The sequence below is a fragment of the Mauremys reevesii genome, linkage group 4 (genome assembly GCF_016161935.1).
Source record: "Mauremys reevesii isolate NIE-2019 linkage group 4, ASM1616193v1, whole genome shotgun sequence".
NCBI classification, from domain to species: domain Eukaryota; kingdom Metazoa; phylum Chordata; order Testudines; family Geoemydidae; genus Mauremys; species Mauremys reevesii.
The window spans coordinates 58897276-58923752 of NC_052626.1; the positions used below are offsets into that span (position 1 = coordinate 58897276).

At 47.1% G+C, this 26477-nt stretch overlaps 1 protein-coding gene across 6 annotated transcripts in view; it reads right to left on the reverse strand.

The window, feature by feature from the left end:
- Positions 1-26477, reverse strand: part of PLCB2 (phospholipase C beta 2) — a 62231-nt gene that overhangs the window by 19351 nt on the left and 16403 nt on the right. For 5 of the 6 annotated variants that reach the window (XM_039534839.1, XM_039534840.1, XM_039534842.1 and 2 more), the window contains exons 4-18: positions 20510-20650; positions 19955-20034; positions 13942-13995; positions 11794-11869; positions 11048-11148; positions 10052-10218; positions 9705-9851; positions 8451-8608; positions 6177-6259; positions 5587-5671; positions 4325-4475; positions 3206-3303; positions 2781-2877; positions 1600-1684; positions 922-1046 (exon numbers count right to left, since the gene is read on the reverse strand). In XM_039534839.1, coding sequence (XP_039390773.1) covers positions 922-1046; positions 1600-1684; positions 2781-2877; positions 3206-3303; positions 4325-4475; positions 5587-5671; positions 6177-6259; positions 8451-8608; positions 9705-9851; positions 10052-10218; positions 11048-11148; positions 11794-11869; positions 13942-13995; positions 19955-20034; positions 20510-20650 — 1648 coding nt within the window. Of the gene's footprint in view, positions 1-921; positions 1047-1599; positions 1685-2780; positions 2878-3205; positions 3304-4324; positions 4476-5586; positions 5672-6176; positions 6260-8450; positions 8609-9704; positions 9852-10051; positions 10219-11047; positions 11149-11793; positions 11870-13941; positions 13996-19954; positions 20035-20509; positions 20651-26477 lie in introns of those variants that run through there. The other variant, XR_005597605.1, reaches the window with a different exon arrangement.

Here is a 26477-nt window from a genome sequence, read left to right on the forward strand (position 1 = left end):
CAAAACACAGGAGGCATCACTGATTGCCATGCTCATGCTTCGCATCAGGGGAAAAAGGGGAAAAGGCATGAAAAAAGCCGGGAGGGGCTTTGCTTTCCCAGCGGAAGACTGACCTGACGACACAGAGAACCAGAAGCGGGGATACAATTCAAAAGGGGGAGAGGAGGGGGCGGGGAGGGGAGAACGGGGGGATGGGCGAACTATGGGGCACAGTGCAATTACCATCCCTCGAGAAATAGCTATCGACGCGGACTTTGACCACCCGTTTAATGTGTTTAATGTGTTTACGATTTTATGTTTTTTAAAAAATTATTATTTAATAATTTTTACCTGAGAGACAGATGCCCTTCCTCCCCACCTTCTCACCCTGGGCATGCAGTACCTGAAGTGGACATGGGAAGGGGGAGCCCTGGAGCCCCTTCCTGCCCACCCCAGATCAACAACACTGGAATTAGCAGTGGGGAAGAAAAGTGCTAGAGTGCGGCAGGTTCCTAGTTGTGCATGCTGCCTACAACAGCATATGTGGCTTAGGGGTAGCTGTGCCTCCCAACAGCCTGTGTTAACTACTACACTCCCCACACCATCTGAAGAATGAAATTAGGCTGGCCTGAGATGATTTCTGCAGTGCTGGACTGCATGGATAGTAGGTGGGAGGTTGGAATTCAAAGGTATGTTCATGCAGGGCTAACTCTGTCAGTGCTGCTGAAAAAGGCTCTGTCTGCAAGAGAGAGAGGCTCAGTTGGAGCAGAGAGATATCCATGGGTAGATTGAATTCGACAAGACACGGGCAAAGCAAACAGCACACATGTTCAGAGGCACCTGGTAACACTGAGAAATCCCAGTGAGGGAAAGAGGGGAAATAAGGGCGGGTGTGAACACCCCCCCCACCTATTGAGAAGCATGGGACAGCTTGCAACTCACCCATTGTCTGGAAGTTTAAGGCCACCATTTGACAGCCGACGTTCCAGAACATCTGAGGCATGTAGTTGGATGAGTCCATTCGGGTGCCCTTGGGGTAAATCCGGCTCATCTGTCGCTTGTTATATCTGCAGTTACTCCATAGGAAACAGGTCTGGAGTGGCCTATTGCTGCCCATGTGCCCTGGGACTAGCTCCCAGTTCCAGATTACATGAGCTTCTTTAGGTCTGAAATGGCTGCATCCCTTGGTAACATCCCATGTTATAAACACCAGAGGCTGTAAGACATGGTATCAAAGCGAGAACCCTTTCCTGCATCCCTATATAACATGATGTGCTCTGTGCTTAGCAACAAACAGTTGGTAGTCCTGACTGCACCTGCTAGAGGGCAGCAGGTATCCTATCGGGAAGCCCTGTGACCAGTACGACCTACATGTTCCCCAGATAATAGTACCATATCTGAGTTCTCTGTTTAATTGGTACCTTTCATGGATTGTGAGTAGGAGCCGAAGCAAATTGTGCTGTTTTTACCTTATCCCAGGAGCCTGCAAGCACTCATGGGACTGTGCATTGTCATACAGCTTACCAGAATGCTACTATATGACAGGGAGTAATGCTTTCATATTCCGCTTAAAATGCACAGGACAATGCTGCCTAAGAGCTCATCTAGCAAAAAGGATACTCTACAAACTGCACAGCGGATTTGGTCAGTAAATCATAAGCCTTCGTTTCGGTGAAGGAGGAGATGACATAACTTCGGTTCTGCTCTGGGAATATGGAAAAGGGAAATGTTTAAAAGACAGGCACTCCCAGGACCCCATCTCACACTCTGCCAAGTGCCGCAATCAAAGCATGACACATTCATGCTGCGCCTCAGACCAAGAAACACCCAGCCTGTCTCTTTCCCTGTGGACCCACCCATACCTTTCCCCATGGACCCCATGATCAGATCAAGACACCTCCATCCTTGCTTGGCCCTCTGAAATGGAATTGGAGGAGTACTCATAAAGGTTTATTTGAGCTGTTGGGATTTGGGTTGGGTTTATCTGGGACAGGCAAATGAACACATCCAGAGGATCAGCTTGCAAAGGGGGTGGGGAGGGGGTTTAAGAAGTTCCCCTTTTCTTTTACAGAAAACATAGTAACAATTACAGCCCTTAATTTTGTTTCCAAACCACACATTATAATCTCACAGCAGAGGGGGGCTCACACGGCAGGGATGTGTGCAATGTAAATTGTTTCTGTGGTGTCAGTGCAGGAGTTGTCTTGTTTCCCCTTAGTTTGCGTTGTAGGTTCAAGTGAACCCAATCACTGACAGCAAAGTTCAATGAAAAGCTCTGCATTTTACCAGGTTTTTCACTGACACCATGAATCAACCCAGTTCACTCAAAACTGGCCCCAGGTTTGAGAATCTGATGAACTTGGTGTGTTTGATGAAAGCAGGTGCATTTCACATGGTTACAGGTGTACAGCTTTCTCCATCACCCAGCAGGGGGAATCCCCACTGAAGAGAAAGACCAGTCAATTTTACTGATACAGACTGGGCTAAATTCTGCTCCCATTTACACCAGTGTAAGACAAGAACAACTCCATGGATTGCAGTGGTAGTGGTGTGGATTTTCGCTAGCGTAACTGAGAGCAGAATTTGACCCATTGACTACAAAGGGATGTGTGAGCTGCACATGTCCATGTTTGCTACTGTGAGAGAGAGCAAGGAGGGTAACAGAAGATGGCATGGGGCAAAAGAGTGTCTGCAAATACAGCTGCAGTCAGAATAGCTGGAGATTGTCAATATGTGAACGTTCATACTAGCTGTTTCAATGAAAACATTTAGAATAGTGAAAAGACAAGAATCCTTCTTACCTGTTGAGGTATCAAAGGAGTCAAATTTGATGGGCTGAATGTAATTAACCAGGCTGGACATTTCCTCGTAAGCTGTCACTTCCAAGCCAGCAGTGCCCTATTTAAAACGAGAACAGACAGATGGAGACTTCTTCCAGAAAAACAACACACTCACAGTTGGGTCTCTAAGGTTATGGCTACACTAGATCTGGAAGTCCGGGTCTAGGCTTGTGCTAGCAGAGCTCACACAAGTACGCTAAGAATAGCTGTGTGGATGTTGCTTTGAGGTTGTGGCTTGGGGTAGAGCTTGAGTTCTCAAGCCTTTGGGGGACAGAGGAGGGGGGACTTTAGACTAAATAGTACAATGGGACCCCACAACAAGCTGTGATAGGGTCACTGCCTAGAAGAGGCAAATGGACCAAGAGAGGAAAGGTCAGTGGCACTACCTCATCTGACTGCATGTTTTTAATCTGTTCTTCATCCAAGTTTCCAGATTCCTCCTCCTCTTCCTCTCGGCCCTCTTCGGTCACATCACCTGCCCAGACTAAGCATACACAGTGTTCACCAGCAGCACAATTAGACAGGATAGTGTGAAGGATTGCCGACATGTCCTCTAATGCTGCCTCCACTAGCAAGGGAAACATGCCACTTTTCTGAACTGAAATTCCTCCCAGTGTAAATGTGGGAACACAAAAGGGGTACGAAATTGCTCTAATGGCTGCATCCAAATATGGAGAGGCACCACTCTGGGTTGGCGCTCTCAATTAATTCAGTTCTTCCTCTTGCCGGTCTCCTTAGCCCCAAATAACAGTAACAGGATCTAAGTTGGCTGTATCCCCAGAGCCTCCAGCCTCCCTTCATAGGCTTCTCCCATGAGAAGTGGGCTGTAGTCCCACTTCCCCCACCAAGGGTCATACCTAATGGGACAAATCTGGGAGTGGATTTACTTTAGATCCTGATTCCTGGCTATTCTACAGAGGAGCTGTTCCTGCATTGTCATAGCCCTCTGTGCGCCTTCTGTAACGGGGGCATGGAGACTCCATGGGCTGAAATCTCACTTGTTCTGTCTTAGGGTCTCCAAATGTAAGATGCAAAAGAGATGAAAGATCTGGGGGAGCTGCAGGTTGTACAAGCCTTCAAAATGTTTATGGTTAGGAAATATGTCATGGTGTATTTGCTGGATGCCATAGAGCTACTCGATGACAACGCAGGACAGGAATCAAGGGCAATATAGCCTGTCCACGCACACATCAAATCAACAGCCAGTATATGCAGCAGTGCATCTCAGGAGAATCAGAATGGTTGGCAGATAACCAGGCAACGTATTGGTAACATGATCTTTTAAGGCTCTGGTATCACTATTAGTGCTATATGGTGTCTGAAAACATAATTCTATTCTGAGGAGCTGATCCTCCTCATTCTTCACTCTGAAGTGCCTGAACTTATGTATATTAGATCTCTTGAAATAACACCTGGCCAGTTTGGACTTTTTCCAAAGTGCCAGGCCACCCCATCTGAGTGGAATGAGTCCCCTCCCCCACTTCATATTGTACCAGTATCAATACCATCCACAGTGACAGGCTGGTCAGTAGCTTCATTCCTCTCCTTCTTCAGAGAGTCCCGCCTATCTTCAGATGCAGACTGGTTCTTCTTGTTCTTAATCAGGATTTTCCCTAAGAGATCCTGAGGGCTTGGCAAGGGAACGCCCGGCTTCAGCTGTAACAGAGAAAAGTCCTTATTGAATTTCTCCTACAAAGAGACAGAGCTCATACACTCAGCTGTCCATCTGTATCTGTGAACATCTCCGTCCACCTGTCTGCCTCCACACTGCACCATCTGCGTCCTTCAACATCTCCATCCATCCGTCTGTACCTGTATACACCTGTCTGCTTACAGTGCCATCCACAGCTTGCATCCCGGCCATCTGGCTGCCAATTTTATATTGGCAGCTACACTACTTTTATACCTTTCTCTATCTACAGCCCACACTTTTTCCATCTTTGTGCCTGCTTGTGCCATGCTCTGTTTCCAGCCACACATCTGCTTACATCCAGCACCATTTAAAGGGCCAACCAAATATCATTCTGTATCCATCCAACTAACAGATGGTTTCCAGGTGCTCTACCTTGTCTGCCTACCATGATTCTCCCCAAGAGACACTGCATGCTTGCATGATTCTATTGTTGTAGACCTTGTCCACCCTCCAATACCCCACATGCCATCCTTCATTGTGCCTTGCTGTACTGTGGACTGTAAGCACTTTGGGACACAGATGTTGTCTTTTTATTTTTCTGCAAAGCACCATGTATATTTCTGGCACAGCAGTAGTAATGTGCATGGGGGTTACAAAAAGGTAATATGCATTTGTACATGCAAACTGGGGAGCTGCACGTGCAATCAATTATCTGGACCATGCACTCCACTGTTCTGTGCATGCAGCTGCATATGTTACTTACCTGACTATGCCTGTACATATGTATTTCACATGCACAACTCAGATGAGGTCTGATTCTAAAGTCGAAGGAGTCACATAGGTATAACAGAGCAGAATCAGGCCTCTAGTTTCAAAAAATCTGGCCCTGAAGCTGAAAAGATCACCCTTCATTCTCCAAGTTGCTCAGCACCCAGCCCCATTTCCAGCTGTCTCCTCTCACTGCCTCTGTCTCTAGGCTCACTGACTTTAATGCCTTTATAAGCCTCCTCCCACTTGCCACAAAGGATCCCCCAAATTACCATACAGGTGGCAGAGCCAGACAGCACCAGGGAGTGATCCCTGTGTTTATGATGCCCTCTCCCCAATAAAAGTTCTCCCCCATCTTCCACTTACTGGATATTTTTCTAGTGGCTCTGTCAGCAGCATGTCCCCAAACATGGTCCTACAGTACTCAGCCATCTTAGCCTGCTGCTTGGGCCTAAGGAATAATGCAATAAAACAAGAGTGAGACATGAACCTATTGAGTCTGGAAAAGAGCATGAGCAACCCTCCTCCACTATGCACTGTGCCCTGCCCCCTCCCACCCAAAGGGTTAACCCTAACCTCCCCTCATCCTGATCTCTCACATAGGCTCTCTGAAACCCTTCTCCAGGACTAACAGCGTCTGCCCTGCTCCATCACCTCCCCAACAGTAGGCGTTTTGGGGGAGGTTGAATGGGAGTGGCAGGATGGGATTCACTGGTTTAATTATCTCATCTTTCAGCATCAACCACCTCTGATCCCTCCAAGAAAAACTCCTAACACTGCAACTCCAGTGCTTCACCTTGCTACCCCCAACCTCAGACACCCAGGAAATCGCAACCATGTGCGAGGCAGCTGGAGAGGTTGTGCTTGCCTCTACCTCCCCTCTCAGACAGCAAAAAATGAATTCTCTCACATGAGTTCCCCAGATGTGAGTCCACCAGCAACCACTGGATACTCACGAGTCAACATGGTTCTCAAAGGACAAGATAACTGGGTAGAGAGAGGTTTTGAAAGCACTTTCTGCAATGGCCTCAATGACATCCTAAACAAGAACAGACAGACAGAGCATTATTATAGTGTCCTGAGACAGGTAGCCATCCAGCTTTCACAGCTATGATTCTATGATCTCTGAGTTGATCATGTCCAGTGGCTCTCCCAGGCATGACTAAACTTCCTTTTCACACACTCCTCTCATCTGGTCTCTCAGCATGAGGAACAACTTGGATTCCCTTAGGTTCTTTTATACTCAATACTTCACATTCAGAGGTGATGAGGAAGGCATAGGAGGGCCAGTGTATATCTTGTTACATGGGTGCGATTCAAATAAATGTGCTGTAGGGAGACTAAATTTGGTGTAAGATTCACCGAGGGGGCCAGAAAAAAAGATGTAAGTGACGCCAGATTAAACTCTCTCAAGATTTACTGCGACACATACTTCCTCTGAATTTGTCCATTTGTCTGTCATTTTATTTGCCTGTAAAATCCTTCTTGATCCTGACTATCTACTAGCACAGCAAACGGAACTGTTCAGCAACCAGCAGTTACTAACATTCCAGATGCTGATGCCATGGAACTAGTCTCAACAATATTGATTTATTTTTTAAAATAATATTTTCCTCAGGCCCCTATTAAACTGCAATAAACGTTTCTCTATTTTCTTTCCCATTGTTGCTAACTGGCAGGTTACAGGAGCATAGTTTTTCTCCTTTGTAATTATCTGCCCCCGCTTACTCCTGCTCCATTCATTCAGTGATATCATGCAATCCATTGTATACTGCATTATAGTACATGGACTGCAGAGTTCAATTCATTGGGCCAAATTCAGCTCTGGTGTAAGCCCGAGGAAGACAGTGGCATAATGCCAGGGATGAATATGGCCCAAGGACTTCAACCTATGTAACCCACGCCCCCAACCCCCAAACCCTGATTCACCAAGCAGTTTTTCTCTAAGGAAGGCGGCTCCAGTGCCACTTCAGGGGGCCACTTGAGCGGCATTTCAAAGGAAGCTGCTACAAGTTCAGAGGAGGAGAGGGTGTAAAAGATGCTATTAGAAAGATGGGGGTTGGAGAAGGGAAGGAGTAGGAGACGGGGGTTCTGTGTATTATATAAACTAAAAACCGGGCTCATGCTGTGTTAACAGGCTATAATTCCATCCTGAGGTTCATTCACATAGTTTAGCAGAACCCCTCAGGGCAATTATAGCTTCCATAATAAACAGTTGTGCTATTATTTGCCCTATCTGTAGTGAACTGCTATGCAAAAGCAACCATGATACCAAAAGAGAGAGCCTGGGAAATTGCCAGCATTAATTATTACAGGCAGGTCAAGGTACCTGAGCACTGAAGGAGAAAGGGTTTATTTTTTCATATGTCTTGGTAATAATGAAGTGCAGGAATGGGGGGGGGGGGGCGGAAACACAGACTAAGTACAAGAGAGCTGTTAACAATTGGCTTCTGTCTGGTGGGATCTGGGCTTTGCCCGAGTGGACTGAGGGGAAGTGAGTGTAGTCTTGTGATTTTTACCGTGCATGGTGTTTGTAATTTATGTGGTTAAATGCACTAAAACAAATCCTTCAGCGTGAATAGCAAGTTCACTAGGCAATGGCGCGTGACCCTGGGCTGGCTCTCTTTCCCCGTGAAGCCTTTCAGTGAATAGTCAGGGAAGCTGTATGACCAACATCCCAGATGGCTGCTGCTCTGCTGGATGCATATCATGTACTCCCATGGCATGGTCGTGACAAAAGGAATTACCCCCACAGTGCCGATATTTAACATTACAAACCTGCTGTAGGCATCAACCTGTAGAAGACAACAAGGCTCTCTCTTAACCCTTGTGGTCTTCTGAAAAGATGCTCGGTGCTTGTCGTTTGTCTGAACTCACACAGCTATTCATTCACACACTCATCCATCCACCTACACAACCCTCCATCCACTAGGCACTCATCCATTCAACCATACATCTCTCCAGCCGTCCAACCACCTCTCTGATTCCATATATGACAATTCACAAGTATTTCACCTCATTTATTCAGACCCATCCATACAACAGCCCCGCTGCTCTCCCCCTATCTATCTACTTTCCCCCAATTAACCTACACATCAGGCCATCCTGTTGAATAGATGCTCATCTATCCATACACCTGGGTCCCCCTGCCCATTCTTCATCCATTCACTCTCGGTACACAGAAATAAGTATAAAATCAGGACAAATAATCTGTGGAGACAATCCCTCACCTTGAAGAGAATCTCAGTTGTCATGGTGAATCCATGGGTAATGATGGGCTCCTCATCTGGGGGACGACCCTTCCAGCAGTCCAGCTCCACACAACGGCAGCCAGACAGCAGGGTCTGACGATACATTTCAGGAGATGAGATGCCAGAAAACTGGCCAGCTGGAGAGGGGCAGGAGGAGAAGAGACTGTGGTTTGCCATTTATTCGTGTGAGTGCATTCTGCATGGAGAGCAGTAAGAAGGGGAAACAGCTCTGTGCACACCCAGGGCAAGTGTGCACTCCACAATGCAGAGAGATTTTAGGTAACTGGGCAGTGGAGCCCTACCTAACACTTCTTCCTCCCTCAAAGCATGGCCTATACTAATGTGTTTACCTTCTGCACATCACCCAGGGATGAGGTGTGATGGTACCCACCTACCACTAATCCCTGGGGGAGACACCTGCCCAGTCAGTTGGGAGGGACACACAATTACCTGCTCTTGAATTCCTGAGGGATCTGCATCTGCCCAGCTGTTGGGAAGGGGTATGGATCTGCCTTCAAGTCTATGGGGCTATACACCTGCTTGACTCTTAGGGAGGAAACCTGCTTCTCACTGAAATCTTAGAGCATATATACCTGCCCAATCACTTTGTAGGCTAATGCATCTACCCAGGGATAGACACATGCCCAATCAGTGAAGAGTGGCACACATCTGCTCAGCCTAGGGACTCCTGAGAGAGACACACACCTTGCCAGCTGTTTAGAAAAGACAGGAACCTGCCCTCACATCCCAAGAATACCCGTGCCTGTCTATACAGACAGATGATGAAGCCATAATCTTGCACTGCAATGGAGTTGGTGATGGGAAAAGACCCTGGCTATGAGCTTGAGGGCAAGGAGTTGCTCACCCTTCCTACACTGCAGATGTTATACATGCCCTATCACACCCTGGCTACAGGCTATCCCAAAAACGAATCCATCAGACACAAGGGGACTGTGACTCATTGTCTTGAGCATTTAGGCTGATCTCCCTAGTCCTTTTGCCTTGCTTGGCGTCACCCAAGCGTGACTTTTTTACAGAACAGCAGACTATGCTTTTTCTTTTCAAACCCTTACCAATGGGTTGATTCCTTACAAACTGCCCGACTGCTGCCTAGCATACATGGCACATAGGGCAAAATCCATCTCCAGTGTCAGTACACATGCTTGGTACAACACACCTGCTTTGAAGCTAGGGGAAGATCCCTGGAATTGGTGTTTCATCCAGTGGAGATACCTGTCAAGTAGGTGTTGTGTGATGAGTTGATGAAGTAATGTGAGAGTGGCTGGGTCATGTCCTGGTACAGCACCACTTTCTCCAGTGATACAATATTGTTTTCAGGGCCACAGAGGAACCAGACCATCCCCTCTGGAGACAACTGCCCTGCAGGGAAAACAAAGCTATTAACAGAAGTGAAACGATGAGGCCTGGCTCCCTTCCAGGCGGGTAATGCTGAAACACAGGGGCCTGCAGGAGTTAGACAGGCTGCTCCAGACACGCTGGTAAGTATCAGGTAATGTGCAGTGTGAGATGATTCCATAGCACTGGAAAGACAGAGAGGCAGTGTGCTGAACAAGACTCACCTCTCTGGATGTTAATCCCACTGGGTTCGTACTTCTCGATCAGGCCCTGCACCTGCTCTGGTTTGGCCGGAGGGAAAAGGATGTCATTGAGGCGGGAATCTCGCTGTTTCTTGTTGATAAACTTTGCCAAGTGCTCTTTGGTCATGTAGGGCTTGGCTTTCGAATGGCTAAGGGCAAAGAATCAGAAAGGAATGGAAGAGGGAATGTATTTGAGTTTTACTGGAAAACCCCTCTTACAGCAGTGGGACGCAGGCTAATCCTTCCTGCAGCTAGCTGTGCATGCCCATCTCTCTGGACTCCCATAATTTCCTAGAAGGCTTTCTTTTCTCTGAAGGCTCCAGCTCTCTCTCAGTTCCTCTACCTTACAGCACCCTTCCCTCTTCTTTGTATCTTATTTCTGTATCTTATTTCTGCATATTTAGTGCTGGTGAAAGGTTACACAGATTGGAGACCAAGGCCAAGGTTTTCAGAAGTGATCAGTGGTTTTTGGTGCCTCAAGTTTTGGGTGCCCAACTTGAGACACTATCAAGAGAAGAGCTGAGAACTCACCTCTGAAAATCAAACCCTTTTAAGCTGTCACCAGTTTGGCCACCTGCACACAGAGGGACCCAAAATCATTGGTCACTTCTGAAAATCATGGTCTAAAGTTCTTTACCTGTCCACTGCACAGGTTCAAGTGCAGAAACGGGCAGTGCACGCTTCCCACCTATTTGATTCAGCCTTGACCTGTGACCACCTCTGGCAACGAAGAGGGTAGATCAGTCTCCATATCCTAGCCAGGCCTGCCCTCTCTATTGAGGCTGTCAGTAAGCATGTCAATTCCGTTGGTGACACAGACACCTGCACATTAGGAGCAGGACTGAAACTGAAGTCACCTCATATACCCCAGTCATTTCACTTCAGTTGTACCGTATCTTCCTCCTTTATTGTCCCCCGTTTGCCTGTCTTTTCCCCTCATGAAACAAAGCCTGCCCCTGCAGCATGAGGAAGACTCACTGAGAGGTGAATATCTCATCGATCTCCGGACGGGGACACAGGTTCATCAGGAAGGTTTTATACACTTTCTCAGGGAAGTCCTCTGGATTGATCGCATCATTCTGAAAAAGAAACTGCAGCTCGCAAGTACTGCAAACCCATGTCTGCCTTCACTTCCTTATTAGAGCCCGTAATCCATATTCCTCTTGCCCTGCTCTGTAGTGCCTGGAGTATCCCTGTTTGCGGTGGTGTGAATTAGCACACAGAGCATTAGATGTTGCTTAGAGAAACAGGGCAAGCAGTTTGTGATGCTTTGGGGGAAACTATTTCAATGGGGTAGTTGTGAGTCGTCCCTGGTGTCCCTTGGGAAGGTGCAGTTGTTGAGTGAATAAAGCAGTGGCCTGGGATTCAGAACATCTGGGGTATATTCTTGACTCCACTATTGACCTGCGGAGTGACCTTGGGCAAGTCTCTGTGCCTCTTTTTCCCTTTTGTCTACCTTATCTCTTGAGACTGTCAGCTCTTTGGGGCCCTAGGTGACGCTGTAATAGAAATAATAATAATTGATGTCATCGTGGCTGGGAGCCAGGTAAAGCTCCAGCGTGGTACAGATTATACAGTTTCACAGTAATTTAGAATGGTGGTCAGGAAGTCTACCTCTTTGGGGTTGTTTTAGGGATAGCATCATCATGGTCAAGAGGTCAGGGCCAGTGAAGGAATTGTCCTGGAGCTCTGGACACCTCTGAATATCCCAAGAAGTCACTCACCTTGCCCTTTGGAAGGTGACAAGCATGTAATGCAGCTTCTACTCTCTTCCTGTCTGCAGGAAACATCTGAAAAATACTGAGAGAGAGAAGAGCAGTTAGGCCTGCAAAATGACAATTTGTGAAGAGCAGTGAGCGAGAACAGAGGTTGGGGCTGCTGGCAGGTGCAGTCAGAGGGTGGGATAAGATGGGGTGGGGTAGTGGGGAGCTATAATCAGAGAGAGGGACAAAAGGGTGCATGCAAAACTGGGTCACAGAGAGAAAGAGAACAGATATGTGGAGAGATGTTATGTACAAAATGCTTAAAGGTATTTAGGGGTCTAACTCCCATTGATATCAATACAAAAATACCACTGCTGCTTCAATTCAGACGTTTCCCCAACCAAGGGCAGGGCCGCCCAGAGGGGGGGGGCAAGTGGGGCAATTTGCCCCAGGCCCCGGGCCTCCATGAGAGTTTTTCGGGTCCCCTGGAGCGGGATCCTTCACTCGCTCTGGGGGCCCTGGAAAACTCTCGCTGGGCCTGGGGCCCCGGAGCTTCTTCTGCTCCTGGTCTTCGGCAGCAATTCGGCAGCGGGGGGTCCTTCCGCCCCGGGACCCGCCGCCGAAGTGCCCCGAAGACCCGCAGTGGGGGGTCCTTCCACCCCGGGACCCGCCGCCGAAGTGCCGGGTCTTCAGCGGTAATTCGGCGGCGGGGGGCCCCAAGGCCCCCTGAATCCTCTGGGTGGCCCTGACCAAGGGTAACTTTAGTTTCTGCTGGGGACCCTATAGGACAAGGAAGGGCAAACTATGGCCCGCGGGCTAGATCCGGCCCGTCAGGGCTTTCAATCCGGCCCGTGGGATTGCCATCCCAATGGCGCAGCAGGGCTAAGGCAGGCTCCCTGCCTGCCCTGGCCCCGCTCTGTTCCCAGAAGTGGCCAGCACCACGTCCCTGAGGCCCCTGGGGGAGAGGGGGCAGAGGGCTCTGTGCGCAGCCCTCGCCTGCAGACACCACCCTCCGCAGCTCCCATTGGCTGGGAAGGGGGACCTGTGGCCAATGGGAGCTTTGGGCGTGGTACTCACAGGCGAGGGCAGTGCATGGCAGAGCCGCCTGCCCCATCCCACCCCCAGGAGCCACTGCCAGACTTGCTGGCCATTTCCAGGAGCGGCAAGGGGGCAGGGCAGGCAGGGAGCCTGGCTTAGCCCCGCTGCGCGCCACTGCCACCCCAGAGCTGCTCGAGGTAAGCGGCGTCGGGTCAGAGCCTGTATCCCCAACCCTTCCTGCACCCTACATCCCAACCCCCTGCCCTGAGCCCCCTGCCGCACCCCTCCTGCACCCCAACTCCCTGCCCTGTATCCCAGTATTTCTATAATACTGCAATGGCTGCTCAGGTGTGGACCAGGAGCTAAAGTAGCCCTGCTCTGTAGAAGGGGAGTGCAAACCACCTCCTCCATCACTGCACCAGCACAAACACCAGCACAGGGGAGAATAGGGCCTCAAGCCCAATTCTGCTCTCACTTGCATTGGTGTAAATCCAGAGTAACTGCTGAAATCAGTGGAGATACACTGGTGTTAAACTGGGATAAACTGGGGAGAAGGCCCAAAGATTTTATACACAGATAATGGGAAAACAATTAAAGAACCAATCAGCTCAGAATTCCTGGATGGCAGTAAGAAACACAGGCATGCCAGCACTGCTACCAGCCAGGCAGAAAGCTCATTTAGAGATGGACCAGGACCAGAACCCCTAAAGCTTTTGGAGTGTGGTTAAAATGAGATTTGGATTTTACCCAGCCTTGGATTTGCAAAACAAAACCCCAACAAATGAGGCTTTATACAACCCGGACCAGCCCTGGTTGTTGATCTCTACTCTAATTGAGACCAGAGGGCTAATCCCAGGGTTCCTCTTACTGCAGTAGCAGGACAGCCCCTGTTAGTGAGCTTTCCAGACCCAAGGCATGTCCCCCATGGCCTAATCCCCTTCTGGGGACAGCCAGAGGAGATAGAAGTCCCTTTCCCTCTTCTTGAGGGAAGGACCAGAACCCCTAGGAGGTAATGTCTTCCTCTGGGTGCAGCAAGGCAGACAAAGCCAGGCTGGGCTCTCGTCCCTTCACCCACCTGCTCTGTTTTCGACCTGACTGGGTGCACAATGAAATGTAAATGCCTGTACTCACTTCCTGACAGGAATTTTTCCTTCAGCACTGAGTTGCATCTTCAGCTTCACCAGGCTGTGAAAAAGAGCAGATCAGACAAGAACATGCTTGTATAATCTTTCCAGACCACATGTGCCAGGATTCAGGGAGAGGGAAAGAAACTCAGATGTTAACTGCCAAATAGAGTCCTGTCTGCAGCATTGCTGTAGTCGCATTGGTCTCAGGATATGAGACAGACAAGGTGGATGAGGTCATATCTTTGATTAGACCAACTTCTGTGGGTGAGAGACATGCTTTCAAGCTACACAGAGCTCTTCTTTAGGTCTGGCAGATTTTGAGATGCTCCCCAACAGCAGAGGTTTGCTCCCAGTCTTTGGGAAGGAGGCAGAAAAAGTTAGGCAGTCAGCACAGTATATAAATACTTAGGTACCACAATGAGAAATGCCTGAGAAACACTCAAGAGAGGTGTTTGTATTTGCTGCTCTACAATGATCCTTGTGGTCAGTTAAATAATATGACACAGTCCTGGAAAGAAAGACTCAGCATTTGTCAGGGCTAATGTGATGCTGGAGGGGGATCTTCCCTGGATATAACTCTTGGGGCTTTGGATTTAATTGTTTTTGTATAATACCAAGCATATGCTTAACTAGCTCACTATGTACTTTGGTTTCAGTCATTCTCATTATGGCTATGTCTACACTACACACCATCAGCAGAGGCATGTAGTGTAGGTGTAGCTGCATGCCGTAGTGAAAAGCACACCACATCTGAGCCTCTCTCCACCAGAGTCTTTCCCTGCTGCTGGAGCCTTTCCCCGCTGTCAGTAAAGGCACCAGAAATGGGGAGCTGACAGAGCCTTTCCCGCTGTAATGGGCATGCTAAATTAAATTGTATTATACTGTTCAGCCACAGGTGACACTGTGCATAAAAATCCCTTTTTTAACAACCCTCAACCATACCAGGCAGAGCATTAAAGGATCTTATGATGAACATAGCTGGTATGTATAAGCAAGTTCTGTGACCAGTCTACATCTGGTACAGGAGCATGACAGAGTGTCAGTAGTAAACTAAGAATAGACACAAAAGGAAAACAGCAACAGATGTTGCAGACAAAAGGAACAGCTACAAAGGTTCCAGAATCTCATCAATATGCCACTCTTCAGTGCCCCAACGAACTTCAGCTTCCCCAGTGGACAGAATGGAAGCAGTATTTTACAAGATTTTGAATTTCCAAAATCTCCACAAAGAAACTGGAGATATGCAGCGATCTTCTCTAATATATGCTATGGGGAAGCAGACAGAGCATATCTTTAAATCCTTTGACTTTACTGAAGACAGTCATGGAGATGACTATGAAAGGGTTCTGGCTATGTTCGATGCATTCTTCATATCTCAGAAATGTGGTTTATAAAAGAGCATGTTTTCAACAGAGACTTCAAGAACCAGGGGGAAAATAATGAATGTTTTATAAGAGCTCTGCATACATTGGCTGAAAACTGATTTTTGGGAATGCAAAACGGAAATATCAGAGACAGGCTAGTAATTACTGGGTTAGAAGATAAAAACCTTTCACAGCAGCTACAATTGAAGAGAAATTTAACACTAGTGACAGCTATACAGATAGCAAAAGAGTCAGAATTAGTCAAACAATATAACAAAAGGTAGGAGCAATTTGAAAACCCTGAAGCTAGCTAAGCTATAAACAGACACCTGAGTGTTAAAAGTCATTGTCATAAAACCCCTGTGGCAAGGAGAGAGAATGCTGAGTCTAAAGCTGTGTCTACGCTGCCACTTTCAGCGCTAAAACTTTAGTCATTCAGGGGTGTGAAAAAACACCCCTCTGAGCAACAAAGTTTTAGCGCTGAAAAGCACCAGTATAGACAGCACTCCCAGTGATAAAGCTACCACCGCTCGTTCTGGGTGGGTTTTTTTTAATCGCCAGGAGAGCTCTCCCCCGGTGATAAAACATGTCTATACTGCCACGTCACAGTGCGGCCACGCTGTAACATGGGCAGTGTAGACATACCCCAAGAGAGACAAATTCCAACCTACATGCACAAGGAGTGGAAAAAGTCATATCCTAAGAGATGATGCATGTCACAGGCAAACAGCATAATGCATGCATGAAATATGGACATTTTGCAGCTGTTTGCTGCACCAAAACAATCAGGACGTTGATTCACATTACAGACAACCAAGAGCCATTGTTTCTGGAATCTATCACTTGGAATCCAGAGAACCTGCCTGGAGAGTGAAACTGAATATTCATGGCAAGACTATTGCCTTTAAAATTGACTCAGGAGCTGACCTCACAGTCATCTCAGAAGGACTTAACAATCACCTTCAACCCTTCTCAAAGCTGAAGTTACCTGAGACAGCTCTGACAGTATTCTGACCTGCATGGGCCAGTTTACTACAGAAATAACTTACACTCTGGATGCATAGCTTTTGTCTTTGTATGTGATCTAAGGACCACAGACCAGCAGCCTTCTCAGCTGCAGTGTGGCAGCCATGATGGGCCTAGTGAGACAAGTAGAAGAACTTGATGGAGTATTTGGTCATATTGGACTTTTGAAAGGAGATCCAGCACAAATAACCTTAAGAGACAATGCTGAACCATACATACATACACCTCGAAGGATTCCTACCCTATTACATCATAAAGTGGAAACTGAGTTAAAGAGAAGGGAGTGGATCAGCATATTCAAGAAAATTTCTGAGCCAACAGCCTGGTGTGTGCCAGTGGTACCAGTTATAAAGAAATATGGAAAAATGTGACTCTGTAGATCTTAAAAGACTAAATGAAGTAGTTGTGAGAGAAAAATATATCCTCCCAACACTGGAAGACTTCCTCCCCAAAGTGAAAGAGATACCTCGGGCGGATATCTGGCAAATTTCTTTAGCTAAAGCAAGTGCTACATTTATCACACCCTTTGGGAGATTTTGCTTTCAAAGATTACCTTTTGGAATTACAAGTGCACCTGAAGTTTTCCAAAGAAAGCTGGCAGAATTGTTAATGAACACAAATGAAGTTACAGTTTTCATGGATGATATTCTGATATATGGATCTTCAACACAACAAAACCCTCAATGAAGTCCTAAGCCTAATCAGTCTTGACTGATGCTAAACAAGGAAAAATGCATTTCCGCCTATCCCAAATTTTGTTTTTGAGACAGACCATAAACAGAGATGGATGGAATCAATCCTAACCTTGAGAAAGTAAAAGCAATTTGAAAATGGAATGCACTAATTAATGAACCAGAACTGATATATATATACACTGAGCTAGTAAATTACCTTGGTCAGTGCCTACACGACCTTTCTACAGTGAGAAAACCACTGAATGAATTATTGGAGTATATCTACACTGCAACTAAACACCCGTGGCTGGCCCATGTCACCAGACTTAGGCTCATGGAGCTTGGGCTGCAGGGCTGTTAAATTGTGGTGTAGACATTCAGGCTCAGGCTAGAGATCAGACTCCTGGACCCCATGAGGGGAGAGGGTCCCTGAACCCAGGCTCCAGCCCAAGCCCAAATGTCTACACTGCTTAAACAACCCTGCAGCCTGAGTCTGAGTCGGCTGTCAAGGGCCAGCCACAGATGTTTAGTTGCAGTGTAGACATACCCTTAAAATTCAACACATCTTAGCTATGGGGACCAAATCAAGACATTTTCTTCAAAAAGGTAAAAGGATTGATCTCAATAGCTCCATTTCTCCAGTACTATAATGTGAACAAACCCACAAGGGTCAGTGCCTAGGTGGGACACTGTTGCAACAACATGGCTCTGAGTGGAAGTCAGTTGCATTTTGCTCTCGCACACTTACAGAAGCAGAAAAATGATATGCACAGATTGAAAAAGAGTGCCTGGCAAGCATATGGGCATGTGAGAACTTCTACACAGATCTGTGTGGACTGATAACAGACAAGAAACAGCTTGTAACCCTCATCAGTGGAAAAGACCTGGATCAAGCACCGCTCAGATGCCAACTACTGCTAAAGTTAATGCAATTTAACCCAGTTGCAAAATATGTTCCTAGGCAAAATCTGGTGGTAGCAGACACTCTATCAAAGAGCCCAGCATCGCACTCAGCAAACTGTGAGCTTGAAGATGGCATATATGGATGCTGTGGATGCATACAGACCAGTGTCAGAAAAGGGACTCCTCCAGCTAAACAAGCCCAACCTCGACAGCCACTCACCTTCAGAAAGTTCTAAGTTACATATGAGGCGACTGACTGACTCAAGTATCTAAAGGACACTAAGGAAGTGATAAGAAACTACTTTCTGGTATGTGGACAATTAAGTGAGTCAAATGGACTTGTGATTAAAGGCAATTTGCATCGTAATTCCAAACAAATGAGTGGGGAAATCCTAAACCTCATTCATGAAGGATATCAAGGATTAATTAAAGGCCGTGAATGGAGGGAGGGATAACTCCGTGGCTTGAGCATTGGCCTGCTAAACCCAGAGTTGTGAGTTCAATTCTTAAGGGGGCCATTTAGGGATCTGGGGCAAAAATCTGTCTGGGGATTGGTCCTGCTTTAAGCAGGGGGTTGGACTAGATGACCTCCTGAAGTCCCTTCCAAAACCAATATTCTATTTAAAAAAAAAAAAAACAAGCCAGCAAGGACATAAAGAATAAAGTATCTGCACATGAACATTGCAAAACTAACAGACCAACACAATACAAGGAACCTTTAATAACAGCACCTCTACCAGCCAGACCTTGGAAGAGACTCACTGCAGATTTATGTGAATTCAGAGGACATTATTACCTGGTCATCATGGACTATTTTTCCACATACATAGAAACAGTGTATTTGAAAGACATAATATGCCCCAGTGTTATTGAGAAACTGAAGTCCATTTTTGATCACTCTGGTATTCCAGAACAACTAGTGCTGGACAATGGACCACAATTCACTGCAGCAGAGTTTAAGTCATTCCAAACGAAATATGATTTTGACTATATTACTAGCAGCCGGTGTTACCCAGAAGCAAATGGAGAGGCTGAAAGAGCTTTACAGATGGCTAAGAAAATCTTACAGCAGGAAGAGCCTTTCCTTGCTTTTCTGTGTTACAGATCAACACCAACAGCTGCTACTGGATATAGTTCAGCAGAAATCCTGGTGAGAAGACAACTCAGAACTACTATTCCAACTTTGGAAAAGAACCTATTTCCAAAGTGGCCAGGACGAAGAGAGTAGCCAAATTGGATAAAAAGGCTAACGAAGCTTATAAACACTTTTACAACAGATATCACTCAGAGAACTGCCAGGTCTAGAACCTGGTGACCATGTTCACGTCAAACTGGATGGAGGAAAAGAATGGACAACTCCAGCTGTCATAAAGAAAAAGAATTCAGCACCCAGATCATATGTGATTGAGACCAACACTGGAGACTTCAACAGAAACCATCAACATCTACAGCTTGTTTCTCAGAAAGAACAATCAACAGAGCAAACTACAGATGGCAGATGCAGAAGAAGACCCAGGGATTCCAAACTGACCACAGCCAATCATTGCAAGTAATGGACACCCTTTCACCACTGCCAGAGCCTTTCCTTCAGTGGGGGAAGGGCTCCATCAATAGGGAGGCAGCAGGATGCTACATTGCTAAAAACAGCAGTGTAAATGGGTAGGCATGGCTTGGGTGAGTAGAGAACCATCTAGGGCATGTACTCGGGTATGTACCCACACTCTTCAAGCATGTCTTTACTCTGCTCGTCTAAGCCAGGCTTCACCGTTTACACTGTTATTTATACCCCTTCTACGGAGACTATGCATGTATACACCCTACACACTGCTAAAGGAAGGGTGCAGTGTACATGCACCCAAAGTGACATACAGCCCAGATACCGGCATTGCACCTATTGTTATGGGCAACTGAGTTTAGACAAGGTTTGTTGCTGAATTGCAGAAGCCCTTTGCTCCCAAGGAGCCCACCCTGGCATCATTCCCTATGGAGACAGGCAGGGAGAGCAATGGGTTGGAGTTTTAAAGAGGAACATTAATTGAAAGCTACTTACATTTTCTCCAGGAAAGTGTAGCGAGATGCATTGAATGTCAGTGGGTTTCTAACAATGGACATGATATCCTCAGCCCAGCTCTGGGAACAAAACAAATGCAAACAGAGGTTAGAGAAGTGGCACCAATCAGGACTTGGCATCTGCACGCTGAATGGCACTGACCTCCCATCCTGTCCTCGCAGCCTGGCTACATTGAGGAGCAGTGCGCACCCTCTGGTCCCTGCCACCTGCCTAGTCTTGAGCTCCTGTTTCTACACCTGCTTACAGTGGGACCTTGCACTTATCCTCCTATCCTTCTCTTTGTCCACTTTAACTGCAAGAAGGAGGAGGATGAAGTGAACAGCAGCAGCACATCAATTCCCTCCTTGTGCTTGCAGGGGCTCAAGAGCACTGTACCCCCCTCTCTTTTGGAACCGGATTCCTGTCCCTTGCAGCTGGCAAGCTTGCCAGTCATGCTCAAGAAGCAGAGAGTTAGAAATCCCACCCTCCCTCTTTCCGCTTATACCGCGATTCCTAGATGTCCCTGGTGGTCCATTCCCCTGAGGTCTCGGATACCTTGCCAACATTCTCTTTGTAGGAGACAAAGTTGTGGAACATGAGATCCACCATATCGGTGCCGGTCACAATAGTCAGAGTCTTGAGCAGGAAGTTGTTGTCTGGGAAATCCAAGTTAAAAACATCTCGGAGCTTCTGGCTCTGCAACGGGAAACAAGGTATGAATGAAGGGGGATGGGTAAACTGACACCAGGAAAACAAGACCCAACCCAAACCTTTATCCAAATTTGCATTCAACCTTTATGGAAGCTGGAAAAAGTTTTTAGAAAACTTTGTATATTATTCATTTTCACTGTGGGCCCCTGTACTTCCTGGGTCCAGTGGGAATGTGAAGAAGTACTAGAGCAGCCTGGCATTTCTGATCTGACCAAGAGATCTCAGGAGAAACTTTCTTCTTGCAAGATCTCCAGTTAGGGTTCCCAACTTTCTAATCTCAAAAAAAATTAACACCTTTGCTCCAACCCTTCCCCAAGGCCCCACCCCTTCTCTGAGGCCCCACCCCTGCTAATTTTATCCCCCTCTCTCCATTGCTTGCTCTCCTCCACCCTCACTTGCTCATTTTCACCAAGCTGGGGCATGGGGTTGCAGTGCAGGAAGGCATACAGGCTCTGGGCTGGGGGTGTGGGCTCCAGGGTGGAGCCAGAAATGAGGGGTTCAGGGTGCAGGAGGGGGCTCCGGGCTGGGGCAGGGGGTTGTAGTGTGGGGACGGTGAGGGGTCCAGCTGGGGATATGGGCTCTGGAGTAGGGCCATTGACTTCAGCGGGAGCTGAAGCAGGCCCAAAGACTTCTTGCTGCATACGTGCAGCTAAACTTCTAGGATTCAGAAGTGATGTCTAGTGGGTGTAGGTATAAGGGAGGCTGAGTCTACACTAGTGTACTTACAAGCTGAGGCAAGTGTAAGTGGCAGTCTCTTAGAATCACTTTCACTTACTTCTGAATTTGGCCCAAGTAAGATACAATCAGTTGCTCGCATACAAAACAGGAAATGACTGCCTAGGAAGGAGTACTACAGAAAGGGATCTGGGGGTCATAGTGGACCACAAGCTAAATATGAGTCAACAGTGTAACATTGTTGCAAAAAAAGTGAACATCATTCTGGGATGTATTAGCAGGAGTGTTGTAAGCAAGACATGAGAAGTAATTCTTCTGCTGTACTCCACGCTGATTAGGCCTCAACTGGAGTGTTGTGTCCAGTTCTGGGCGCCACATTTCAGGAAAGATGTGGACAAATTGGAGAAAGTCCAGAGAAGAGCAACAAAAATTATTAAAGGTCTAGAAAACATGACCTATGTGGGAAGATTGAAAAAATTGGGTTTTGTTTAGTCTGGAAAAGAGAAGACTGAGAGGGGACATGATCACAGTTTTCAAGTACATAAAAGGTTGTTAAAAGGAGGAGGGAGAAGAATTGTTCTTCTTAACCAAGGATAGGACAAGAAGCAATGGGCTTAAATTGCAGCAAGGGAGGTTTAGGTTGGACATTAGGAAAAACTTCCTAACTGTCAGGGTGGTTAAGCACTGGAATAAATTGCCTAGGGAGGTTGTGGAAGCTCCATCTCTGGAGATTTTTAAGAGCAGGTTAGACAAACACCTGTCAGGGATGGTCTAGATAATACTTAGTCCTGCCATGAGTGCAGGGGACTGGACTAGATGACCTCTCAAGGTCCCTTCCAGTCCTGTGATTCTATGTCTTCACCTCACAGTAAGCCCAAGCTAGCCTACCCTGGTGTGGCTAGCTTTGCAATGCGGATGCTCCGTCCATGCTAAGTGCTACCCATGTAACTGCATCCACACTGGTGCTGTACTAGCCCATGTACTGGGATGAATTTCTGGTGTGCTATCCTATAGTTCTTAGAAGCAGCAAAGAATCCTGGCACTTATAGAAGAACAACAGTTTTTTTGCAGCATGAGCTTTGGGTGAAATACATTGCATGCATCCAGAGGTGGGTATTCACATCACGCTCACAAAAATCTGCTATTCTTAGCCTGCCAGTTCTTTCTACAGGATTCTTTTCTTCTACTAACACGGCCCCTCCTATAGTTCTTAGTGATACATTAAACTGGACCATTCTGTTAATTCATTCGCCTGGTGCTCTCTCTTACCTAGCATGGAGCTGCTGTCTGTAGGAAGAACAGGAGAACAATGCTTTAGGTAAATAATTTCCAAGGGGAAATACTCCTCATTACTACAGATAGCTTTGAAGGCAAAAGCAAACAGCATTTGGCTGCGAGAATTTTTAATGAGAATGTCATTAAGGAATTCAGTCTGCAAACTTCAAAGTGATTTGTAGTGCACCTGACTGGGACTGCTCTCTCTCTCTTTCTTTCTTGTCCACTAATCATAAAAATTCCCCCAAATTATGGGTCTCACTGACATCAGACCTTCTGGCCAACTGGCAGCACAAGAGGAGGGCTTCTTGGACAGCACCTCCATTCAAATGCTGTGGAAGTGCAGCAGAAACGAAGCAGGCAAACCTGAGGTCAAAAAGACAGTGCAGAAGAAGGATGAAGATAGATCAGAAAGTACACCCCAGGTTGAGCTGTGGGATAGGATTGGAGGTCTACAAGCACCAGTGCTTGATTATCCTGTATTTTCACCACAAAGTAGGATGGGCTGCCCGCCCAGGCTGAAGCAAAACCCAAGATCAAGGCTATGCCCTCAGCTGTGTTTGCTAGCTCAGGCTTAAAGCACCCTCTTAGCCAGGGTTAGAGGTTTTTGTGCATGTGTAAGCAGGGGAATGGTCCCGCTATTGTGGGGAACTTTCCTGGCATATACACTACCCTGGTAAATGGGCTAGCGAAAAGATCTGAGTCCCCGCTCCCACTCCCTTTATCCAGAGGCCTGCCTGAGATTGAGGGCTCCCCTTCCACTCCCCTGTGTGACAGAGTCCTTGTAACCCCAACAAGGCTGGGCCCAGAATTCCTGGGGCTCAAATCCCCAACCTTGTCATGGTCACTTAGGTCAGGGTCTAGGGTGTCCCCACTCCTGGGTGCTCTCTCTGCTCTGGATGCTTCCCTGACCCAGTGATCATTCCATACAGTTCAAAGCAAATACAATTTATTAAACAGCTAGTAATTTTGAAAAAATAAGGAATAATGGGAAAGGTTAAAGGAAAATGTCACCCCGCTCTGTGGGAAGGGGACATCACAACCAGCATCTCTGGAATGTAAGGGAAGTTCACAGTCTGTTCCTCACACGTCCCAGGCCCCTTCTCAGGCCCTGGCTGTGCTACAGGGCTGCTGCTGTGGGTCGGACACTTGCTCTGGCGGTGGTTGGGGTGTCTCCCTGCACTGGGCCCGCTGCCCAGCTCCCCTGTCGTTCTTCAGAGCTACTCACTGCACCGCGCTCTGGACTGCTCCAGCTCCAGCCCCAGCTCCACTCTGCCTCAGCACTATTGCTGCTCTGCCTCCAGCTCCCTGGGCTTCTTCTCTGGCCCTCTGGCTCTGGTTGCTGCAGCTCTGCTCCCAGCACAGGGCTGCTCTGTGGCTGCTTCTCTGGTTCTCTCTGGCTGGCGTGACCCTGCTCCCCAGCTCAGCTCGGGCTCCTGCTTTCTCCTTAGCTCGCCCCCACTATGTCTGTAGTCTGTTCTAGGCAATTCCAGCTCTCATGGAGGATGGAACCTCCTGACTCCCTCATTAGCCTGCCCACCTGTCAATCAGGCTGACCTGGAGCATTGGCCTCTCCCCATTGTTCTTGGGGACTGTCAGTCTCAGGGTCCTGATTTCCCATTGATCCTTCCCCTTTCTTTTGGTACTGGGAGATGGCCAACCAAAAATCCCCACTAAGCTTTACTCGAGTATGGACAGCTAGCAAATGAGGAAATTCACTCTATAGAATAACGGTAAATGTGTGGTAGTGCCAACATAAAAATGACACGCTAAAGTTTAACGTTTGTAGAAGTAAACATCTTTCTAGGATGATGTGCAGATGTGAATGGTGACGTAAGTTCCTAAATGTTATATGCTTTCAGGTTTATAAACTTATATAAAAGTTTACAAAATGTATAAAATATGTAAATTTAAAAAATGTACAGAAAAATCTTAACTTTAAATGAACAAAAAAGTACTGTATTTTTTTACATTGTGTGTGGCGTTACTGACATATCCTGTGACTGTATAGATCATTGTTGCAACCACTATTATATATTTGCAGCAAATATTGTACAAAGGTTGTTGTGTACGGTGTCTATGGAAAGGTTATGATTTGCTGGGTATGATTATGCTGCCTGTATGTGTGATCATTTTTGTAGTTGAAGTTATGAATATTGGCTCTGTATTTGTATCTCAAAGTGTTTTGATTCTAAGTAGCCTCAGGGCTTGGCTACACTTGCAAGTTACAGCGCATTAAAGGAGCCTCGGGTGCACTAGCTCACTACTCATCCACACTGGCAAGGCACGTAGAGCGCTCTGACTCCATGGCTAGAGCGCTGCTGGTACTCCACCTCGGCGAGAGGAATAACGTTTGATGCGCCCCTGCTGGAGCGCCGCAGCGCCAGTGTGAAGAGGTGTTGCATTACTGTGCTCTGATCAGCCTCCAGAAATGTCCCATAATCCCCTTAAGTCAAATGGCCACTCTTGTCATTGTTTTGGATATGCCCTTTGAAAGCTCCATATGACAGCCGGCTGCTTATCTGCTCTGGGACAAAGCAAACCATTACTGTGGAAAGCTGTGTGTGAGAGAGAGAGAGGCGGGGGGGAGAAGGGTCTGCTGCTGTCTGAACTTACCAGAGAGCAGGCTGACATGCTCTCAGCCCCTCAAAAACCCACTCTCTCTCCCCCCACATACACACAACACACTCCCTGTCACACTCCACCCCACCCCACCCCCATTTGAAAAGCATGTTGCAGCCACTTGCATGCTGGGATAGCTACCACAATGCACTGCTCTCTGTGGCTGTTGCAAGAGCTGCTAATGTGGCCACGCCAGTGCACTGTCAGCTGTCACTGTGGACAGACTACAGCGCTTTCCCTACTGCGCTCTACGAAGGCTGGTTTAACTCAAATCGCTCTACATCTGCAAGTGTAGCCATGCCCTCAGTGAAGTATTTGGTCAGCTTCTTGAGAAAGGACTATTCTCAGTAAGTGCCCAATCAAGAAACACTTAACTGACAATGGACTTTGGGAGATACCAATCCACATCTGAGCTTTCCTGGGAGTGTTCAAACTAACATGTAAACAATGGCATCGGCCTGTAAAGAACTGAGTCATGCATGGACCTGAGACTTGCCCATGTGGCTCCGAACTCCATCTTGCTGCTGTAACCTTCCACGGGCAGAGAATATAAAAGGCCCTGAAAACCCCTCCGTCTTGTCTTCAGTCCTGCTTCTTGCCTCTGGAGGGACTTTGCTACAAACTGAAGCTCTGAACAAAGGACTGAATGACCAATCCCAGCTGTGGATGTACTCCAGAAACTTGATTTGAACCTGAAGTTTATTCCATTACTGCTACAAGCCTGAACCAAGAACTTCGCCATTACTGTACTTGCATCCGACGAAGTGGGTATTCACCCACGAAAGCTCATGCTCCAAAACGTCTGTTAGTCTATAAGGTGCCACAGGATTCTTTGCTGCTTTTACAGATCCAGACTAACACGGCTACCCCTCTGATACTTGACACCATTACTGTATGTAATTGATTCCATTTAACCAATTCTAGCTCTCATCTATATCTTTTTCCTTTTATGAATAAACCTTTAGATTTTAGATTCTAAAGGATTGGCCACAGCGTGATTTGTGGGTAAGATCTGATTTGTATATTGACCTGGGTCTGGGGCTTGGTCCTTTGGGATAAGGAGAACTTTTTACCTTTTACTGGGGTATTGGTTTTCATAACCATTCATCCCCATAACAAGTGGCATGGGTGGTGCTACTGGGAAACTGGAGTGTCTGAGGGAATTGCTTGTGTGACTTGTGGTTAGCCAGTGGGGTAAAACCGAAGTCCTCTCTGTGTGGCTGGTTTGGTTTGCCTTGGT